This window comes from Alosa pseudoharengus, unplaced genomic scaffold (assembly GCF_046254945.1).
Source record: "Alosa pseudoharengus isolate Yale_2024_CS ecotype anadromous, Long Island Sound unplaced genomic scaffold, YU_APseudo_1.1 YU_APseudo_1.1_scf_16, whole genome shotgun sequence".
Lineage (NCBI taxonomy): Eukaryota > Metazoa > Chordata > Actinopteri > Clupeiformes > Clupeidae > Alosa > Alosa pseudoharengus.
In genome coordinates this window covers 32585203-32601292 of record NW_027468630.1, presented here as the reverse complement: position 1 = coordinate 32601292, position 16090 = coordinate 32585203, and the positions used below count along the sequence as shown (strand labels likewise).

The 16090-nt window shown below is 47.6% G+C and overlaps 1 protein-coding gene across 2 annotated transcripts in view; it reads left to right on the top strand.

Moving 5' to 3' along the window:
• The first annotated feature begins 3049 nt into the window (after nt 1-3049).
• Nucleotides 3050-16090, top strand: part of mtss1lb (MTSS I-BAR domain containing 2b) — a 60885-nt gene continuing 47844 nt past the window's right edge. For both annotated transcript variants that reach the window (XM_076287737.1, XM_076287736.1), the window contains exons 1-3: nt 3050-3572; nt 12965-13026; nt 13349-13422. In XM_076287737.1, the coding sequence (XP_076143852.1) occupies nt 3498-3572; nt 12965-13026; nt 13349-13422 (211 nt within the window). In that variant the 5' untranslated portion in view covers nt 3050-3497. The remainder of the gene's footprint in view (nt 3573-12964; nt 13027-13348; nt 13423-16090) is intronic.

The window sequence follows — 16090 nt, the reverse complement described above, 5'->3', positions numbered from 1 at the left end:
AAACAAGAATAGACTGGGTTGGTGTCTACGGGGCTGCTAGAACATTCCAACAAGCTCAGTCATTAAGAGTTCAGTCCTGTTTCATTAATCAGGGTCCACAATGTTTACTCCGTACCAGCCATACATGTTTAACCTCTGAAGCAGTCTCCCATCCCTCTCTGAAGGCATGCGCCATTTAGCTGATATGGCGAAATTTCCATGCATCACCACACTCAACAGGAAGAGAGTTATCGGGGAGGCTGATGAGAAGAGCCTTCAGTGGTGATAACATATCAGGCTGTATACAGTAGCTGAACCAGGTTGCTTTATTTGCCTGGAAATGGCTGTGCTTTTAGGAAGGTTACGCGTATAACCTCTACAGAACAACTGAAGTGTAAACATGAATCTATGCAACACATGCATGTGCACATCCTCATTTCTCTCTTGGTTTCTTAAACAGAACTACATACACACACACACACACACACACACACACACACACACACACACACACACACAAACATTATCGCTATTTTGGCCTGTGAAGTCTCAATCTATGTGCAGTGATTCAGATTTTTGTTGTTTTGTTTAAAGTTAAGCTAATGATAAATGAGGACTCTTTGAGGAGAGATGTAAAATGAGCTTACAGTATGTGATTTTCCGCTGAGGTCACCCCTCCTTCATCACAAGGCCAGCACACTATTTCTCCATATGTCTCCAGGGTCAAGAGGCCAGTTTCTTTGGAAACTTTACAGAAATATATTGGTTGTGTAAGGCCCCAAAGCACTTCCTGTCTCCTCATCACAAGAGAGAAGATGAGGTCTGGTGTTTCTGTGGATTCTGTGGAGTCCCCACCATGGGCACGGCCTCTCCTCCTCTCCACCCTTCCTCCTTTCATTTCCCACTTTCTACACTTCTGCCTGACACATCTCTTTCACTCTCCTGAGTCGCGTTTGCATTTCTCACTTCGTTCTTCCCCACTCCTGTTCCCCATTGTCTTTCGTCGCTGTTCCTCTCCTCTGCTCTCTATTCCTGTGTTAACTTTCACTGCTGCCCCTCCTTTCATGCCTCCTCAATCTGATGGCTTGACATCTTTGCAGTGCTATAATCTAAATGGCTTGCTGCAGAATGTAGACCACATGCTAACACTGTAGCCATTTGCTACTTATGATCACAGGAGGCGTGTGGGGCTCACACAATGGCCATGAACTTGGCTTTGTGATAGGAGTTTCCATGATATCTGACCTGATATACTTTTCAGGCCTGGTGTGCAAACGTCGGTTTAAATTGTGCTGTGTTACACTTGTAATTTCAAACACGAAATGGTACTTTCTAGTTGTAGCCTACGTGATTTTTCCTTGTTTCATTCATAACAAAACCAAAATGATTGGCCTGTGTGAACTGCCTACAGAGTGAACCCTATGTGAGTGGCAGGCACAATACTATGAGACAGGAGAGGCGCAGAAGCCCAGCGAGGAGAGACACAGAGGGAGGACACGGGGCTCGCCATTGTTCTGCTGCCCAGCGGGTATGACTGGCAGTTTGATGCTGATGCCAGCGCTTCCGGTGCTCTGCTGAGTAATGTGTGTGCTGGCAGGGGGTTCTCCTGGGCAAGGCCTGCAGAAGGGCGGAGAGAGACTGAGAGGCACGCAAGCACCGCCAGCCCAGGCAAAATAGGAAGGGCTTGTGCCCTTTACTGGCCCCAGAGAGAGGGCAGTGGCCGGGGTCCCTGACCCCACGCTGAGGCTGTGAGGGCAGGACATGAACCCAGCCCCTCAGTCATCCATCTAGAGCCTTTGCATCCTCAGAGTTCAGTCTAATTCAACACCTAATTTGGTTATAAGTCATAATGGGGAGGGGGGGGGGGGGTCTCATTTGAATTCCATTACCTTGCATTAATGGAGCGTTCCATCAATGGCCTATTCTTAGATGTAGATTGCACAATTCCCATTACAGTTGGTTTGCCACCGTGCTGATTAAATTCCACCAGCCAACCACTTCACTCACCCAAAGCCAATAACAAAATAAACAGGAAATTGTGGGAATTCTTTCATCAGTCTGTTACCCCTCAAAACAAATGCATCAGCTCTCTCCTCATCTGGAATCTGAGAAAACAGAAAATATCCTTGCTAATTATTGCCTACATAGACAGTACAAGCATGTGTGTTTTTGTCCCTACTGTGAGTATATTATAATGTCTGTGGAATTTGGAAATTAGGAGTTGTAGATTTGTACATTATAATCTATTTTTTGTACTAATCACATAAGCACATATGCATTATCTGTGTGCACATTAATAAAAAAAATGTTTTCAATAAACTCCAATCCGTTATAATGCTATCCAAAGAGGTGGGAAAAGAGTTCAGCAATTATCAATGAACTATATTCATAACATATAGCTTGACAGGTTTCCCTCTGTAACATGACTGCAAGTACTTGACCTACTCGCTCATTATTCAGCTATTGATGAGAAAATCATCCAATTATGCAACAGCTGTTTGCATTAGCCCATCTAAGGTGTTTCCTCTTCATTAAACCACACATCTAATTCGTGGCTTTTGTCCAGTCAACTATTATCCACTCAACCAGGTTAGGCCAATAATACGGTCGGCCTTACACTACTGTATATCTTGTAGAATGGAGAGACAATGATTTTCATAGGAAATCCCTTTCAGTATAAGTGTCAGGTTGGGATGATTTAGACTAATTGTGTTGAAAAAGTGCATTAACAATGACAGTGATTTTCATAATTCAACATTGGTCTGTAAAGGATGGATTATAAACAAAACATGTATGAATTATTATAAATTAATGCTTTATTATTAAAAAATATATTATTAATTAGCTTGCCTGAGATATCTGTGTGTATGTGTGTGTGAGAGAGAGAGAGAGAGAGAGAATGAGAGAGAGAAAGAGACGGCGTATCCCTCCCCTCCCTCCTGCTTCCATGTGACAAGAAAGCTGTCCGGCCCCCTTCGATTCCCATGTATCGAATTACTGCCTGCTCACTCCGCACCCCTAAGCCCAGTGCATCTGCTCTAGTCACGGGCTTCACACTCGCCGGCTACTCTCTGTCTGACGGCTCCGCATTTCGATACATCGCTCTAGCATTATTCTTGCCTCTTCACCAGCCCAACTCAATTTCGCGACGCTGTCTAAACATGAGCATGCCCATTGCAGTGCCATCTGCGTTTTTTGCCTCCTGTCGCGGGGAGTAGACCCGGAGCTGGGGAGAGGGAGAAAAACCTCTCTCTTCTCTCACCATCACTTGCCCAATCTCATACGGGCAGTGGTTGCGAACCGACAGTGAAGGACAGAGTTAATTAAAGCGTATTTATTTAACCTTTCTCTTTGAAACAAATACGTGCATCCTGCCTCACACTCCGGGAATTGGTTGGGTCCAGAGGAAAGGAAGGGAAACGTTACGTTTTTTGTTATTGCTGTCGTGGAAATTATTCGGAAGGGCTCCGTTTTCTCCTCGAAATTGCTCTAGCTAATAAATTCACGAACCCTGGATTATGGATGTGGAGTCGGTGGAGAAGGAGTGCGGGGCGCTTGGTGGGCTTTTCCAAGCAATTGTCAATGACATGAAGGTATGTAACGGTCAGTTGGTGACAGCAACTGTATCAATCGTTAAACACCAGAAATGATTTACTGCAAACTTGCATCCTAACCCTAAGATTGCATGGGCTATCATTCATGCATGATTAGCCCACTGGCACTGTCCATGTGTTCTGTCGTCATATATATGAATCGGTTGTTCATATCAAAGACAACATAGACTTATGTTTAAAGCAATCATGCTAGATAATGATGTGTCAATAACCATTTGTTTTTCCATTGGCGAGCCGCGTGGAAAGCATGTTGTTGCAGGTGAAACATAAGGCACACTAACATGCTACAATGGCACATTACCTTTCATATGTCCTTGCAATGATCTGTTTTTTACAGACATTGTTTGTAGTCGTGAGATAAGAATGTTTTTGTAGGTACACAATAGGTAACAGACGTGTCGCTCAATTGGTGCTGATGTAGCAGATGAAGCCTCGCTCCCGCTATTTCGATAGCCTATTTGGTCTGTCTGGCAACGGTATTTGCAGTTATGTTTCGGCGTGTGAGTACGATAGTGGCTTTTGCAGTCCTTTGGAGGAAAAAAAAATCGATTTTCTGTCATGCGTAATTTGAAAGAGCCAGCGAGTGGACGCATGAGAACCGGAACAGCCGTGTTTGCACTCAGTAGTGTATGTCTGTCTGTCTGTCATGTGAGTGAGTTTATGGACTGGTGGACCTATAACAATTTGGGGTGGTGGTCGGGAAGAGGTGCCAGCAGATCTGGGTGAAAATGGAAAGAGATTGTGCTACACCGCATTTATTACTCATTGCATCTAGTTCTGAGCAGCCAACACAACGTGCCATTTTTGGAAAGACAGCAAATGTGTCAAATGTGCATCTCTGCAGCTGTTCTTTATCTAAGTGATATCAACACTGCTTTCTGCTAAATGAAAATTGACACTGGTAGATCACATCCATCCATATCCATCCATATCATCCAAAGGCACACATCTTTATGCATCTCTTATATGCTGTGAGCAGGCAAATCCTTTCTGTAATTGTCTTACAGGCTCACAAAACATCCTGGACTAATAAATGATTTAATAGCAGTTTCCCCAGGCCTTCTTAGCATGAAATTACTAATTCCAGTTACAGTGCTGAGGGGTTTCTCAATGTGGGTCAAATAACAGTCACCCAAACCATTTGTTTGGCTTGGTCATTGTCATTCTAACATCAGTGGCTTTGGTTGTTGGGCAGCTCCTGCCAGATCCATTTACAGTTATCATAAGAAATGTGGATAAAAAATAACCCCCCATCACAGATGTGTCCTCTCGAAGTGATAGGACTCTCCAGTTCTGCTACATGGACTGTTGGACTGAACTGAGCACAGAAGGGTATTGTGGCTGGAGGCATTCTGTGTGTATAGGAGCTGATTGGGGGGTCGGGGGTGGTCCTGTGATTGGTGATGTATTGTTATGTCCTTCTGTTTCAGAGGTTTTTATTGATGATACCTCTTCTTGACATGCATGTGCTCTGTGTATATGTCATATGTCTTCAAGGCACATACGTATGTGTGTCTGTCACTGCAAAGGATGGGGGTGGTTGCCTTCAAGCCCCTTAAGCTGTGGCATGTTCAGATCTCCACACAAAGTCAAACCTTGTCAAGGCCTTCTACTTCAATTTTTCTCCCCCCATGTCACATTATCATAATGGTGGATGCCTGGAATGGTGCGCTCTCTCCTCCTCTCTCCACCTCTGTCTCGGAGCGTCTCTTTGTTCCTGAGGGCTGGCACCCTGTGGGCAGAAACGGTCACTTCTCATTCTCATCTCATAATCACCCAGCCCGGGCTGGAAGTTGCCTTTGTTAGGCTTCTTGCTGAAAGCCCCCACCACCAGGTTACAATAAGTGCAGTCTCTCAGCCAGCGCCTCGCCTTGTGCACTGCTGTGGATGAAGTGAGCCGCACCACTGTTTGCCTTATCTTATTTGGAAAGGGGACAAACGCGGACCGTGACTGAGCATCCAGCCCGAGAAGAATGCTTTGCACATGTATGTGGAGGCTTAGTGAAGTGAGCTAGTGTGCTGTGTCCCCCCCACCCCCACCCCCCTCACATTTTTCCTCCCAATTACAAAAAATACACTACCGCAGTGTGGACACAGAGAGTGTGTATTTGTATTAGGGAGAGAGGAAAGCATTGTATGCATGCTTGTCATTCTATGCTATATACAGCAGAGTCAGTTTAGTGCCTTTTAGAGAGAGAGAGAGAGAGAAAGAGAGAGAGAAAGAGACTGTTTTTGTTGATCTTGTTGATTCGTTCGTCCATATCCCCTGCGGTAATGTCTTGGGAGCACCATACTCTCACACGATTATTATGAGTGTAGAGTGAGATCATAAAGGATTGCCACTGGTTGTGAAGGTGGGGGGTCAAGCTGAGGCTCACCTGTCCTTTCCTACCCTTGGCTCTCACTGCGCCTGAGGTCAGTCACTGCAGTAGAAACCCAGAGGAGCCAGGGGCTGTGTGAACGCTGGCATTAGGAGTGAAGACAAGGCAAATCCATGCTGCTGTGGTCTGCTTGACAGCTGGGCCTGTCATATATCACTGATGTTTACATTCTCATGTTCTGCTATGTGCTGTGTGAAGGTATGCATACCGGCACAGTTCTTCTCTCCTGCCATGTGTCTCTGTTTCTCTCTCTGTACTGTATCTCTTTCTCAGACGTGCTCACACAACCAACATTTCCGTATTTATTTGATGTTTTTATGCTGCTCTTGCATTCTGTTGACCTCTTAGTCCTTGACCGCCTGTCATTCACACAGACATTCTCCTCACAGCATACATACTTCACAGATAAGCTGTAGTTTTACCATAGCACTGACTAAAACCCACTGGGTTGCACACCATCTAACTATTTTCTCTGCTTGAAAGAGAGTACTTACATTGTAATACACTATGAACAAAGCAGAACTGGTGAAGTGTTTAACTGTGCCAAAACACAGACGGGTGCTGAGTTGATTAAAATCCCCCAAATGCACCCCATCACCCCTGGCAGCTTCTGAGGCTGCAGAGGGGGTGCTGAGAGATAGCAATGGACGGAGGCCTCGGCCAGTGGCCCCTGTACAGCGTGTGGCCCCAAAAAACCTGCGGTGGCTCCCTAATGGGGTCTTGGTGTGTGGGATGCCAGGAGTGCGTGTGAGTGACAGCACGTGTCACCTAGTTTTTTTTTTTCTTCAGACGACCCATTTGGGCACTGGAGCAGGGGAAGGAGAAACAGGCTGCCTCGTGACTCCCCGTCCTGGTGCTCGTCCCCTCTCTCTCTCTCCGCTTGCGCTGGGTGGCTCGGAGGAACCGCCATGACAACGCGCGGCCCTCGCGGCATCTAAATGAGCATGTGTTTGGCGGCCCCCTTGTTAGGCTCGTTAGAGATGAATCGACTCGTTTTGGACGGAGAGGTTTTCTTGGGCCTGTGCCAGCGCCTCCTCTGGCCTCGCTTTGTTAAGTGTGTCAGACTCTTCCCGTTCACTGCCTTTGCTGACTACAGAAAACAACTGAGCGGTAATAATTGTGTGGGGAGAGGGAAAATGTGTCAAATCAATATTTTACTTTTGAGCTTTGAACAGTTTTTAAAGTGGTGTTGGTTCTTTGCTAGTAGGCTGTTTGCAGGTGTGCAGTCTCTAACTGAACTCAAAACATTGAAGGGAAACGTCCAACATAGGGTTAGATAGTGAGTGCTTTTTGGATTAAATGCAAACAAAAAGGCCATGTTTCTTTCACTCTACCCAGGCCGTACGCACATCTATCAGTACAATATCCTAGAGTGATGTGCAGGCACTATTTCATCGTGCTTATCAACTGAAGAGCTGTGAAATCTTACCCAGTAGTCTGATCCCAGAGCAGCTGTGTATCCCAGTGACTCTGACTGATGGCTGTCACAATATGCGTCAAGGCCAGCGTCCAATCAGCCTGAGTGCCACCATCAATACTAACTGCAGACCAGGCTCTGCCGTTCACTGGAGTGCACCACAATATAGAGGAATAACACAACGAACAGAGACAGGAGGGAGAAATGCAAAATAACAACATTGTCTGATGATAGAAGAGTTGTAGAAAAAAACAGACAGACCTTTACTTACATTACATTACATTTGGCTGATGCATTTTTAACCAAAGCGACTAACAACATGGTAAACAGTTTAAGCTTTTTAAAGCAATTCTCTCAACAATTCTAGGACAATTTAAAAAAGGTAGAGTACAATATGAATAAGTGCATCAGTGAGTGCTGTTTTTAAACAGTTGAGTGTCAGTTCTAGTCAGGTGGTAACTGGACTAGTTGCAAGTAGTGCTACGAGAGGAGGTGTGAGTTCTGAGGGAAGTTGAACGAGAGATAAAGACAGGAAGGGAGTGACTGATAGATAGGGGGAGAGATTGAGTGAGTAAATGAGAGAGAGAGAGAGAGAGAGATGAAGGCCGAGTGAAGGAGCAGTCATGGCTCTCATGTTAAGTGATTTCCATAATTCATGATTGCATTGCTCCAGACTCCTCCACTAAATGGCGAGGAAGATGATTTGCTTCCCTCCATCACTCATTCATTCACATAAATGAGTGGCATGCAGGGTTGGGAGCCCTGATCACACTGAACCGGACGGCTATTTTCAGCCGCTCTCCGCACGGGCTCCCGCCCAATCATTAACTGTCTGGAAGAAAGCAACAGAGCAGTCCCAGCCAATCAGACAGCCACTGGCATCCACCCACTCCTCCGCCCCCCCCCTTTCCCCCTTGACAAGCAAGATATACTTTGCCTCCATCTTTTTCATTCATCCCTTTATGCATGGAGAGGTGGAGGAGGGGTGGCTGTCAACAGCATCCACGAGAACGAGCGAGCGATGCGCTTTCTCTCGCCCTCTTATCTGCTGTTGTAGTGTCTGCAAGCTGCAATGTCAAGTGCAGGAGAACTGCCTTTATCAGAGAACGCGTCAAGGTCCCCTCAGGTTCCAGGGAGCGCATCCTGCATTGCTTCAACTTTACCCCAGACAAAAAGGGTGATGGTGACACTGGAGCACACTGGAGCGTATTCAGCAGAATTAATTCATTTGTTTGAAATGTTTCAGCGGAGGTGTCAGTGTTGCCACCTTGAGCACGCGTGGCAGAGGAGGAGCGCCAACCGTCACGATCGTGGCCCTTCATTAGTGTGGCGGAGTTGGCCACGCGCCCCTGCTCATAAATTATGCAGCGTGGCGATCTCCTCCTTTCATCTGACAGGCAACTTGCCGCCCGTCTCCTAATGTAATTTGAGAGCGGTGATTTGCCAAACATGGTGTTTAAGCAACCTGATGGACAGGAGGAGACGCGGCGCTAGAGGTAGAGGATAGCGTTGTCTTCCAGAGAGTAATGAACGTGTGACACTGCAGACTGTCCCTCCCGAACAGGGAACGGGGACTTTCTTTTTTTCCCCCCAAAGTGTCCCCTGGCTTCACTGCTGGTTTCCACTGAGGTTGAATTACAAGCTTGGCCATGTACTACTAGAGCACATGTTCTATTTCTGCTCTCTAAGTACAGTGTTGCCAGCTGGAGGACATTGGCTGAGGTGGACGGGACTTTTAGAGAGGGGCGTGTGTATATGTATGTGTGTGTGTGTGTGTGTGTGTGTGTGTGTGTGTGTGTTTGTGTGTGTGTGTGGAGGACTTTTAGAGAGGGGCGTGTGTATGTGTGTGGGTATGTGGTTAGAGGTCTAATCAGTTTATAGTTAAACTTTAATGAGCAATGAGCCATTTATACCCAGACTCAAAAGCCATTTGAGGGGCGCTGTGGCGCAGCAGGCTACAGCACCCATACCATAGACGGGTCCGAGTGCCCACAGGGACCCAGGTTCGAATCCGACCTGCGGTCATTTCCTGATCCCATCTCTCTTTCCCACATGCTTCCTGTCACTCTCTACTGTCCTGTCCTAATAAAGGCAAAAAAAGCCCAAAAATATACTTAAAAAAAAAAAAAAAAAGCCATTTGAGTCATTTTTAAAATAAATTTAATGTGGGACATAGGTGTGTGGCGATACTTCATGTCCTGGGCTGTTTTACATGCGCCCTCTCTGATAGTCATCTGTAACAACCATCTCCACCTTTGACCCCAGTGTCTATGAAACCAGGATGCGAATCCCTCCAATTAAACTACATCCAGTTCTCTATAGAAAGTTCTTAAAAAGAGAGCCCAGCTCAATTATGGGTATGAATCAAAATTACATGAACCCACCAATTGTTTGGACTTGATACCTCTCTGTTTGAGCGATGGAATAACCTCATTGAACAGATAGAAAAAGGCTAATGCGCTCTCGTTTTCTCTTTTGTCCCGCTGAATCCCTCCTGAAATAAGACGGAAAGAAATTGGAGATGAAGCCGTACTGTAAAGCCTTTCATTAGCACATGTGAAATGATTCATTCAAAGACAGAGATGGTTTTGTATTGAGTTGCAGTAGACTACGTTTAATTGGTTGGCTAGTTACAGTGGTGTGCGATGTGGATTTTGCCAGTTAAGCGCTTATGGTTCTTTGTTTAAGACCTCTTGCTGTGATACTCTGGGAGTCTGAAAGTTTCAACACAGTTGGAGGTGGCCAACTTTTTCCGCTGCACTATGTGTTCTTAATACCAGAAATGGGGTTATCTTCATCTGGATGCTTGAAACTTACAGACTAGAGCAGATTCAAGGATACAAGGATACAAGGAAGTTTATTGTCACATGCAAATAGTTACTGGAAGTAAGAAATGCAGTGAAATTATGTCTGGTGTCAGCCTATTTGTGCATTTATGGGGGGGGGGGGGGGTAAAAAGTGCAGTAGAAGAGGGGTTTAGTAGATTACGTGGCAAGGGCTGCATAAGAAAGGTGGGGGAGGATTGGGATTGGGGGGGGGGCACCAACAAGGAGCACCCAAGAGCAACAGGGGCAAGGAAAAACTCCCTTACCAAGGAAGAAACCTTGGGCAGATCCACGGCTCAAGGGGCTAACCCAACTGCCAGGGGTCTTGGTGTGTGTGTTGGGGGGGATGACAGGGGAGATGGGATAGTGTGCTGTGTATGTGGGGAGAGGGCAGTGTGCAATATGTGTGTTGGAGAAGCTTCCTCATGAGACAATGTGCTGTGTATTGGGGGGGGGGGGGTGCCAGTGGCTCTCTGATTCCATGAGAAACCAGTTAGACTGCCACCTTTGTCCCCATTTGGCAGTCACTGTAAAAAGATAGCGTTGTGTGAAGCTGTGGTAACATTTGGGATAAAAGTTCAGTTCTGGATTGTATTGGACTGTGCTCTTAGCTCTTCCACAAGGCAGAGTCCTCCCCCACATCAGCAGCCGGCTCTCTCTGGTGCATGCTCCTTTACTTTCCTCTCCTGATTAGAAGGCACCTGTAATGCCTCTCTCCCTCTCTTGCTCTCTCTCGCTCTCACTCTCTCTCACTTGCTCCCTCTCTTCCTTCCTCTCTCTCGCTTGGTTAGGCTAAAAAGAAAATAGCCTGCTTCCCTTACTGGGGAGCCATCCAGCCATTCCCCTCTCCACAGTGCAGGGCTGGAGAGAGGCACTTATCTAATTGTTTGTGGGTCGGGTGAGTGTGAGTGTGGACCCAGAGCGGAGGAGAGCGAAGTGAGAAATGACTCGGGTGAAATGGCGCCAGCTGACGATCATCGGGCATCATGGCGTGGATGGATGGGCAGGCCATCGCAGTTTTGGATTTGGGCAGTGAACATACTAATGTGGCATGGGTGTGTAAGGGTGTCTGTGTGTGTGTGTGTGTGTGTGTGTGTGTGTGTGTGTGTGTGTGTGTGTGTGTGTGTGTGTGTGTGTGTGTGTGTGTGTGTGTGTGTGTATTAAGGGTGGGAGGATAAGGGGCGTCACTGCTCCTTATCTCGACTGCACAAGCCCCCTCCGTGTGATGGACTTGAGGCGCGCGCGGCGAGATTAGGCCACTTCAAACGGAGCGGGGGGTTCCATGGGGGAATATCACGCTCTGATTTCAGACGGATTTAGTAGACATCAAACAGCAGCAACGCCACGCCGGATCAGAGAGAGGAGACGAGCCGAGCCCACGGCTCCTCCCCTCACCCCGGCCCCTCCACCAGTTGTCACGGCAATCCGACTGTGACATCACACCAATGTCCCTCCCTCTTTTCTGCCCCTCCTTTTTTACTTCCTGTTTCGCTTTCCCCATCCCTCTCTCTTTGTTTCCCATCTTTTACGTCTCTCTTCTTCTGGTCTCTTTACCTCCTCCCCTCTCTCCTTCCTCAGCCATCTCCATATGCAGAAGAGGAGAGGAGAGGAGAGAAGAGGAGAGGAGAGGAGAGGGGAGGAGAGGGGAGGAGAGGGGAGGGGAGGGGAGGGGGGAAGGTTTTGCATGAGCAGGCAGGGTTTTTATAGGAGGGGGTTGGTGCTAGTTTGGGCGGAGGTGGGTATTTTGGGTAGGTGGGGGTGCTGAGCTGTGCGTGGTCGGCCCACTGACTTTCTCCAGCTCCAGCTGTGCTATGGAGTGAATCTAATCTCAGGCCCGTTCACAGACTCGCCGTTTCATCTGCCACACTCACATCACAGCATGGCAACAGCCAACCAAATGTGTCATGATGAAACAGAGGTGAACATGGACCTGTCATAGTGCTGGAGAGAATGCTGCACGCTAGCAAGACCCCATGGGCTTTGGGTGTCTCTCTCTCTCTTTCACACACACACACACACACACACACACACACACACACACACACACACACACACACACACACAGACACACACACACACACACACACACACACACACACACACACATATGAGTGTAGATAAGAATAGCTGCTGAGGAGCAGGGGAGGACACTGTCAGGATGGGAGATTAATTGGTTAAAACGATGTGGGAAATGTGGTTAGTCATCGGCTGCTTTTTCTCCTCTATTTTTACTAGTGTGGTGCTGGACTGTTTTTGCCACAGGCCACTGAATGGAGGCTCATTCATCCATTATGAACTTGATATCACAGAAATTCATGTGCCTGCAATGTTTCCGTGGCAACAGAGCTGAGCTTTGTTCGCTACTCATGTCCTTATCATAGGACAACACCCTCTTCCTGCCGCAGGGTAGCCTCTCTTGTCACGACGTCACATACATGCACACACACACACACACACGCGCACACGCGCACACAAACACACACACACACACACACACACACACACACACACACATATATTATTTATTTAATTAATTAATGTATTTAGTACTCTATTTCAACAGTACATGAATCACCTACTTTCTATCTGAATCAGCATTCCATCTGTGATTAGATCCTCAGTCCAAATACCTCTTTTAATTAATTATTCTCAGACCATTACTTCAGAATGTGTTTTTTGCAGTAAGCATTTTCCCAGACCTATCCATCCACACGTTGAATGTAACTGGTGCCCTTCTCTCTGTTGCAGTGCTCATACCCTGTGTGGGAGGACTTCAGTGCCAAGGCCACCAAGCTGCACTCCCAGCTCCGGTGAGTGGCTCTCCACCAGACTCCTGTGTCTGTCTGTGTCTGTCTGTCTGACTGTCTGTCTGTCTGCCTGCCTGTCGTCTGCTTTCTAATACACACACACACATTCCTGGAGCAAAGCCTGGCACACAGCCACACAGAGAAGTACTGCACATAGTGGAAACTTACCACACTGCACACAGGGAATTCACTCCCAGTGTATTAGATGCACCTATCTGGAGTACTCATCTAAATCCTCCCTTCCTTCTCAGTCCCAAACCAAATGACATGGGCTTAGCTGATTCTTATGTAATGACAGTCCATCTTTGTCTTGCTTCCTTCTCAGGACCACAGTACTGGCTGCGGTGGCCTTCCTGGATGCCTTTCAGAAGGTGGCAGACATGGCAACCAACACCAGAGGTAGGACAGTGGATGAGTGTGTGCGACTGACTGCCAAGCGTGGGCTTTACATGCACGTCTTTGCATTTCTGCGTGTGTTTGTGTGATAACAGGGGACAAAGACTCTCAGGGATTAGTGGGCAAGGATCTCCCTCTATATATGGGTTAATCTGTGGAGGAGGGAACCCTCCACCGGGCATCTGCACAGGAGGAGATCTTCAGCTGTATACATTTGATGGTTCAGCTCTGGTGTGTTGTGGCAGTGCGCTGGCTCTGCAGTATAAGTAGACAGGAAGGAAGTGTGTGTTTGCTTGGGTGTGCTCCTCATGGGCCTGTGGAGTGGTTCACAGTGAGCTCCGATCATATCAATTATGACCCAATTATGAATGAGGAAACAGCAGCACGTCTTACGTTTCCCACTCGCTTGTAGGGATTTGATCTCATTTCCGTGATAAGATGCTATCAGCTCTTTTAAATGAGCTCATTTCTTTGAAAATAGCAGCCATTAATGCCATCCCTAAAGGTATGTTTTGTTCATGCTTCTGAGGACATTTTTTGGGCGTGACTCCTCCTCCTCCAAAGTCCTTAGAAAACAAAACAAAGGGCTGAAGAGCCAAAACGTAGCCCTTCCTTAAAGAAGTTGCAGAAGAAAGTGGTCCGTGAGGACGGCGAGTGGGAACAAAGACGTTGTTCACAGCTCTGGAGAGGGTTGGTGGGCGGCTGGGTTATTTTTGGCCAACCACTGAAGTCATTGTTGGTGGGAGTGCATTTGGGGATCCTTTGTGGAGATATATTGTTGAGGCAAATGATGTAGTAAGGCAAGAGCAGAGGGACGATAAAGGCAGCTGGTTGTATTATTACCGTATCATGGTAGTTTTTTCACTGTGGTGGGGGCTTTCACTGATCTCATTTTAGTGGTCACCTGAGGTGCGCTGCTTTCCTGTGCCAGGGTGGTTGTGTGTAAGTGTGTGTGTGTGTGTATGTGTGTGTGTGAAGGTTACAGTCTAGCATTTTAATGAGCTGACTGTGCTTGGAGCATTCCTGTATGCCCTATAACACAGCAAGGGTCACATCCTACCTCCGCTGAGGTCCACAGGGGACTGTGCTGGGCTGAGGGTGTTGGGGAGCATGTAGAAGATTGAGTGTGGGGAATTTTCAAGGACGAAACAGCAAACTAGAGAATTTCACACATACGCGCACACACACACACACACACACACACACACACACACACACACACACACACACACACACACCAACATAGCACAGAACAGAGATTGGATGCTTGCAACAAAAGATTTACAGTGCAAATCGATGTGAAACGCTGCGCACATCAGCCACAGGAAAATGGATGGGACTTTGGTCTCTTTCTCTCTCTTTTCCGTTCTTTGCTCTCTGTAGAGAAATGGGTAACTCTGCCACGGCCGTCTGAAATAGTAGCTTTAGATGAGAATATATTTCCCGCCACTGACAACTGTCACCCTGAATTCAGGGCTGGTTTACAGCAGTGCCTTGAGTTAGCCTGAGATAGCGAGAGACTTCGCCCTGCACTGGAGCTAAAAGCATCAGCAGGAGCGTTGATGTCGAGTAACCCAGGGCTCTGAGGAGAGAAGGCCAGGTGAGGGTACGGAGGGTGGAGGGTGGTGGTGGTGGTGGTGTGGGGGGGGGTAGAGCGCTGTGTGATTCCAGCGATGCCGTGTGCATGACTGGGCAGGCGTGGTGGTGGTGGTGGACAGGACTGGGGCAGATGCTGGGTGTGATCGCTGATGATTTGCGAGTCTGTAGTGGAGAGCTGCGCCGCTGAGCCACTGAATGTAGGTCAGGAACCTGTGTGTGTGTCTGCATGGGTATGCAATGCATACACACACTTAACACTAATGCTCACACACACACACACACACACACACACACACACACACACACACACATCCAAATTTTAGCGCACATCTGGATGTTACTGCCGTTTTTACTATGGCTTTCCTGTGCCTTTTCTGCCCTGTATTGAAGTAAAGAAGCACAGCTTGAGTTTGAGAAGAGGTTTCCAGGCGCTCAGAGGCATCATTTGCATCTTAAATCGTTTAAATAATTATGCCATTTTTCATCTCTTAATGCCTCGTCTTTTGGCCAGGGGGCAGATTCTTTATCTGCACTAGCAGGGGTCATCAGTGGCACATGTGGAATCGCTCTGAGGAGACAGAGAGACCGCATGTGGGGGCTTCCGCTGGGCAGCGGTCAGAGGCCTCCGACTGAAGTCTGATGTGATAATGCTCAGTCGTGTTCTCGTTGACTCAGCCTCTAGCCTCGGGCCACTAGTCTGGAGGAGTGTGCACTGTATGCTTGTGCGGCGTTTTGTGTTGAGGCGTGGCCAGGGTCCAGTTCCTCCGTGGAGGCGTGTAGTAGTGACCAGGGCCGCGTGATCAACAGTTGGAGCGCGGAGAGACCGCCTGCTTCCCAGAGGTCACGTGACCGCCAAACCACGGCCAGACACAGGGCAGCTGGCCAGCGGGCTGCACACCTTTCAGACCTGCCCGGGAAGCACATCAAAGAGCCCCATCATAAAGAGCAAGGGGGAGGGAGGGAGGATAGCAGAGAGACAGACAGAGGTGTGTGTGTGTGTGTGTGTGAGTGTGTGTGTGTGAGTGAGTGAAAGAGAGAGAGAGAGAGAGAAAGAGAGAGAGAGAGAGAGAGA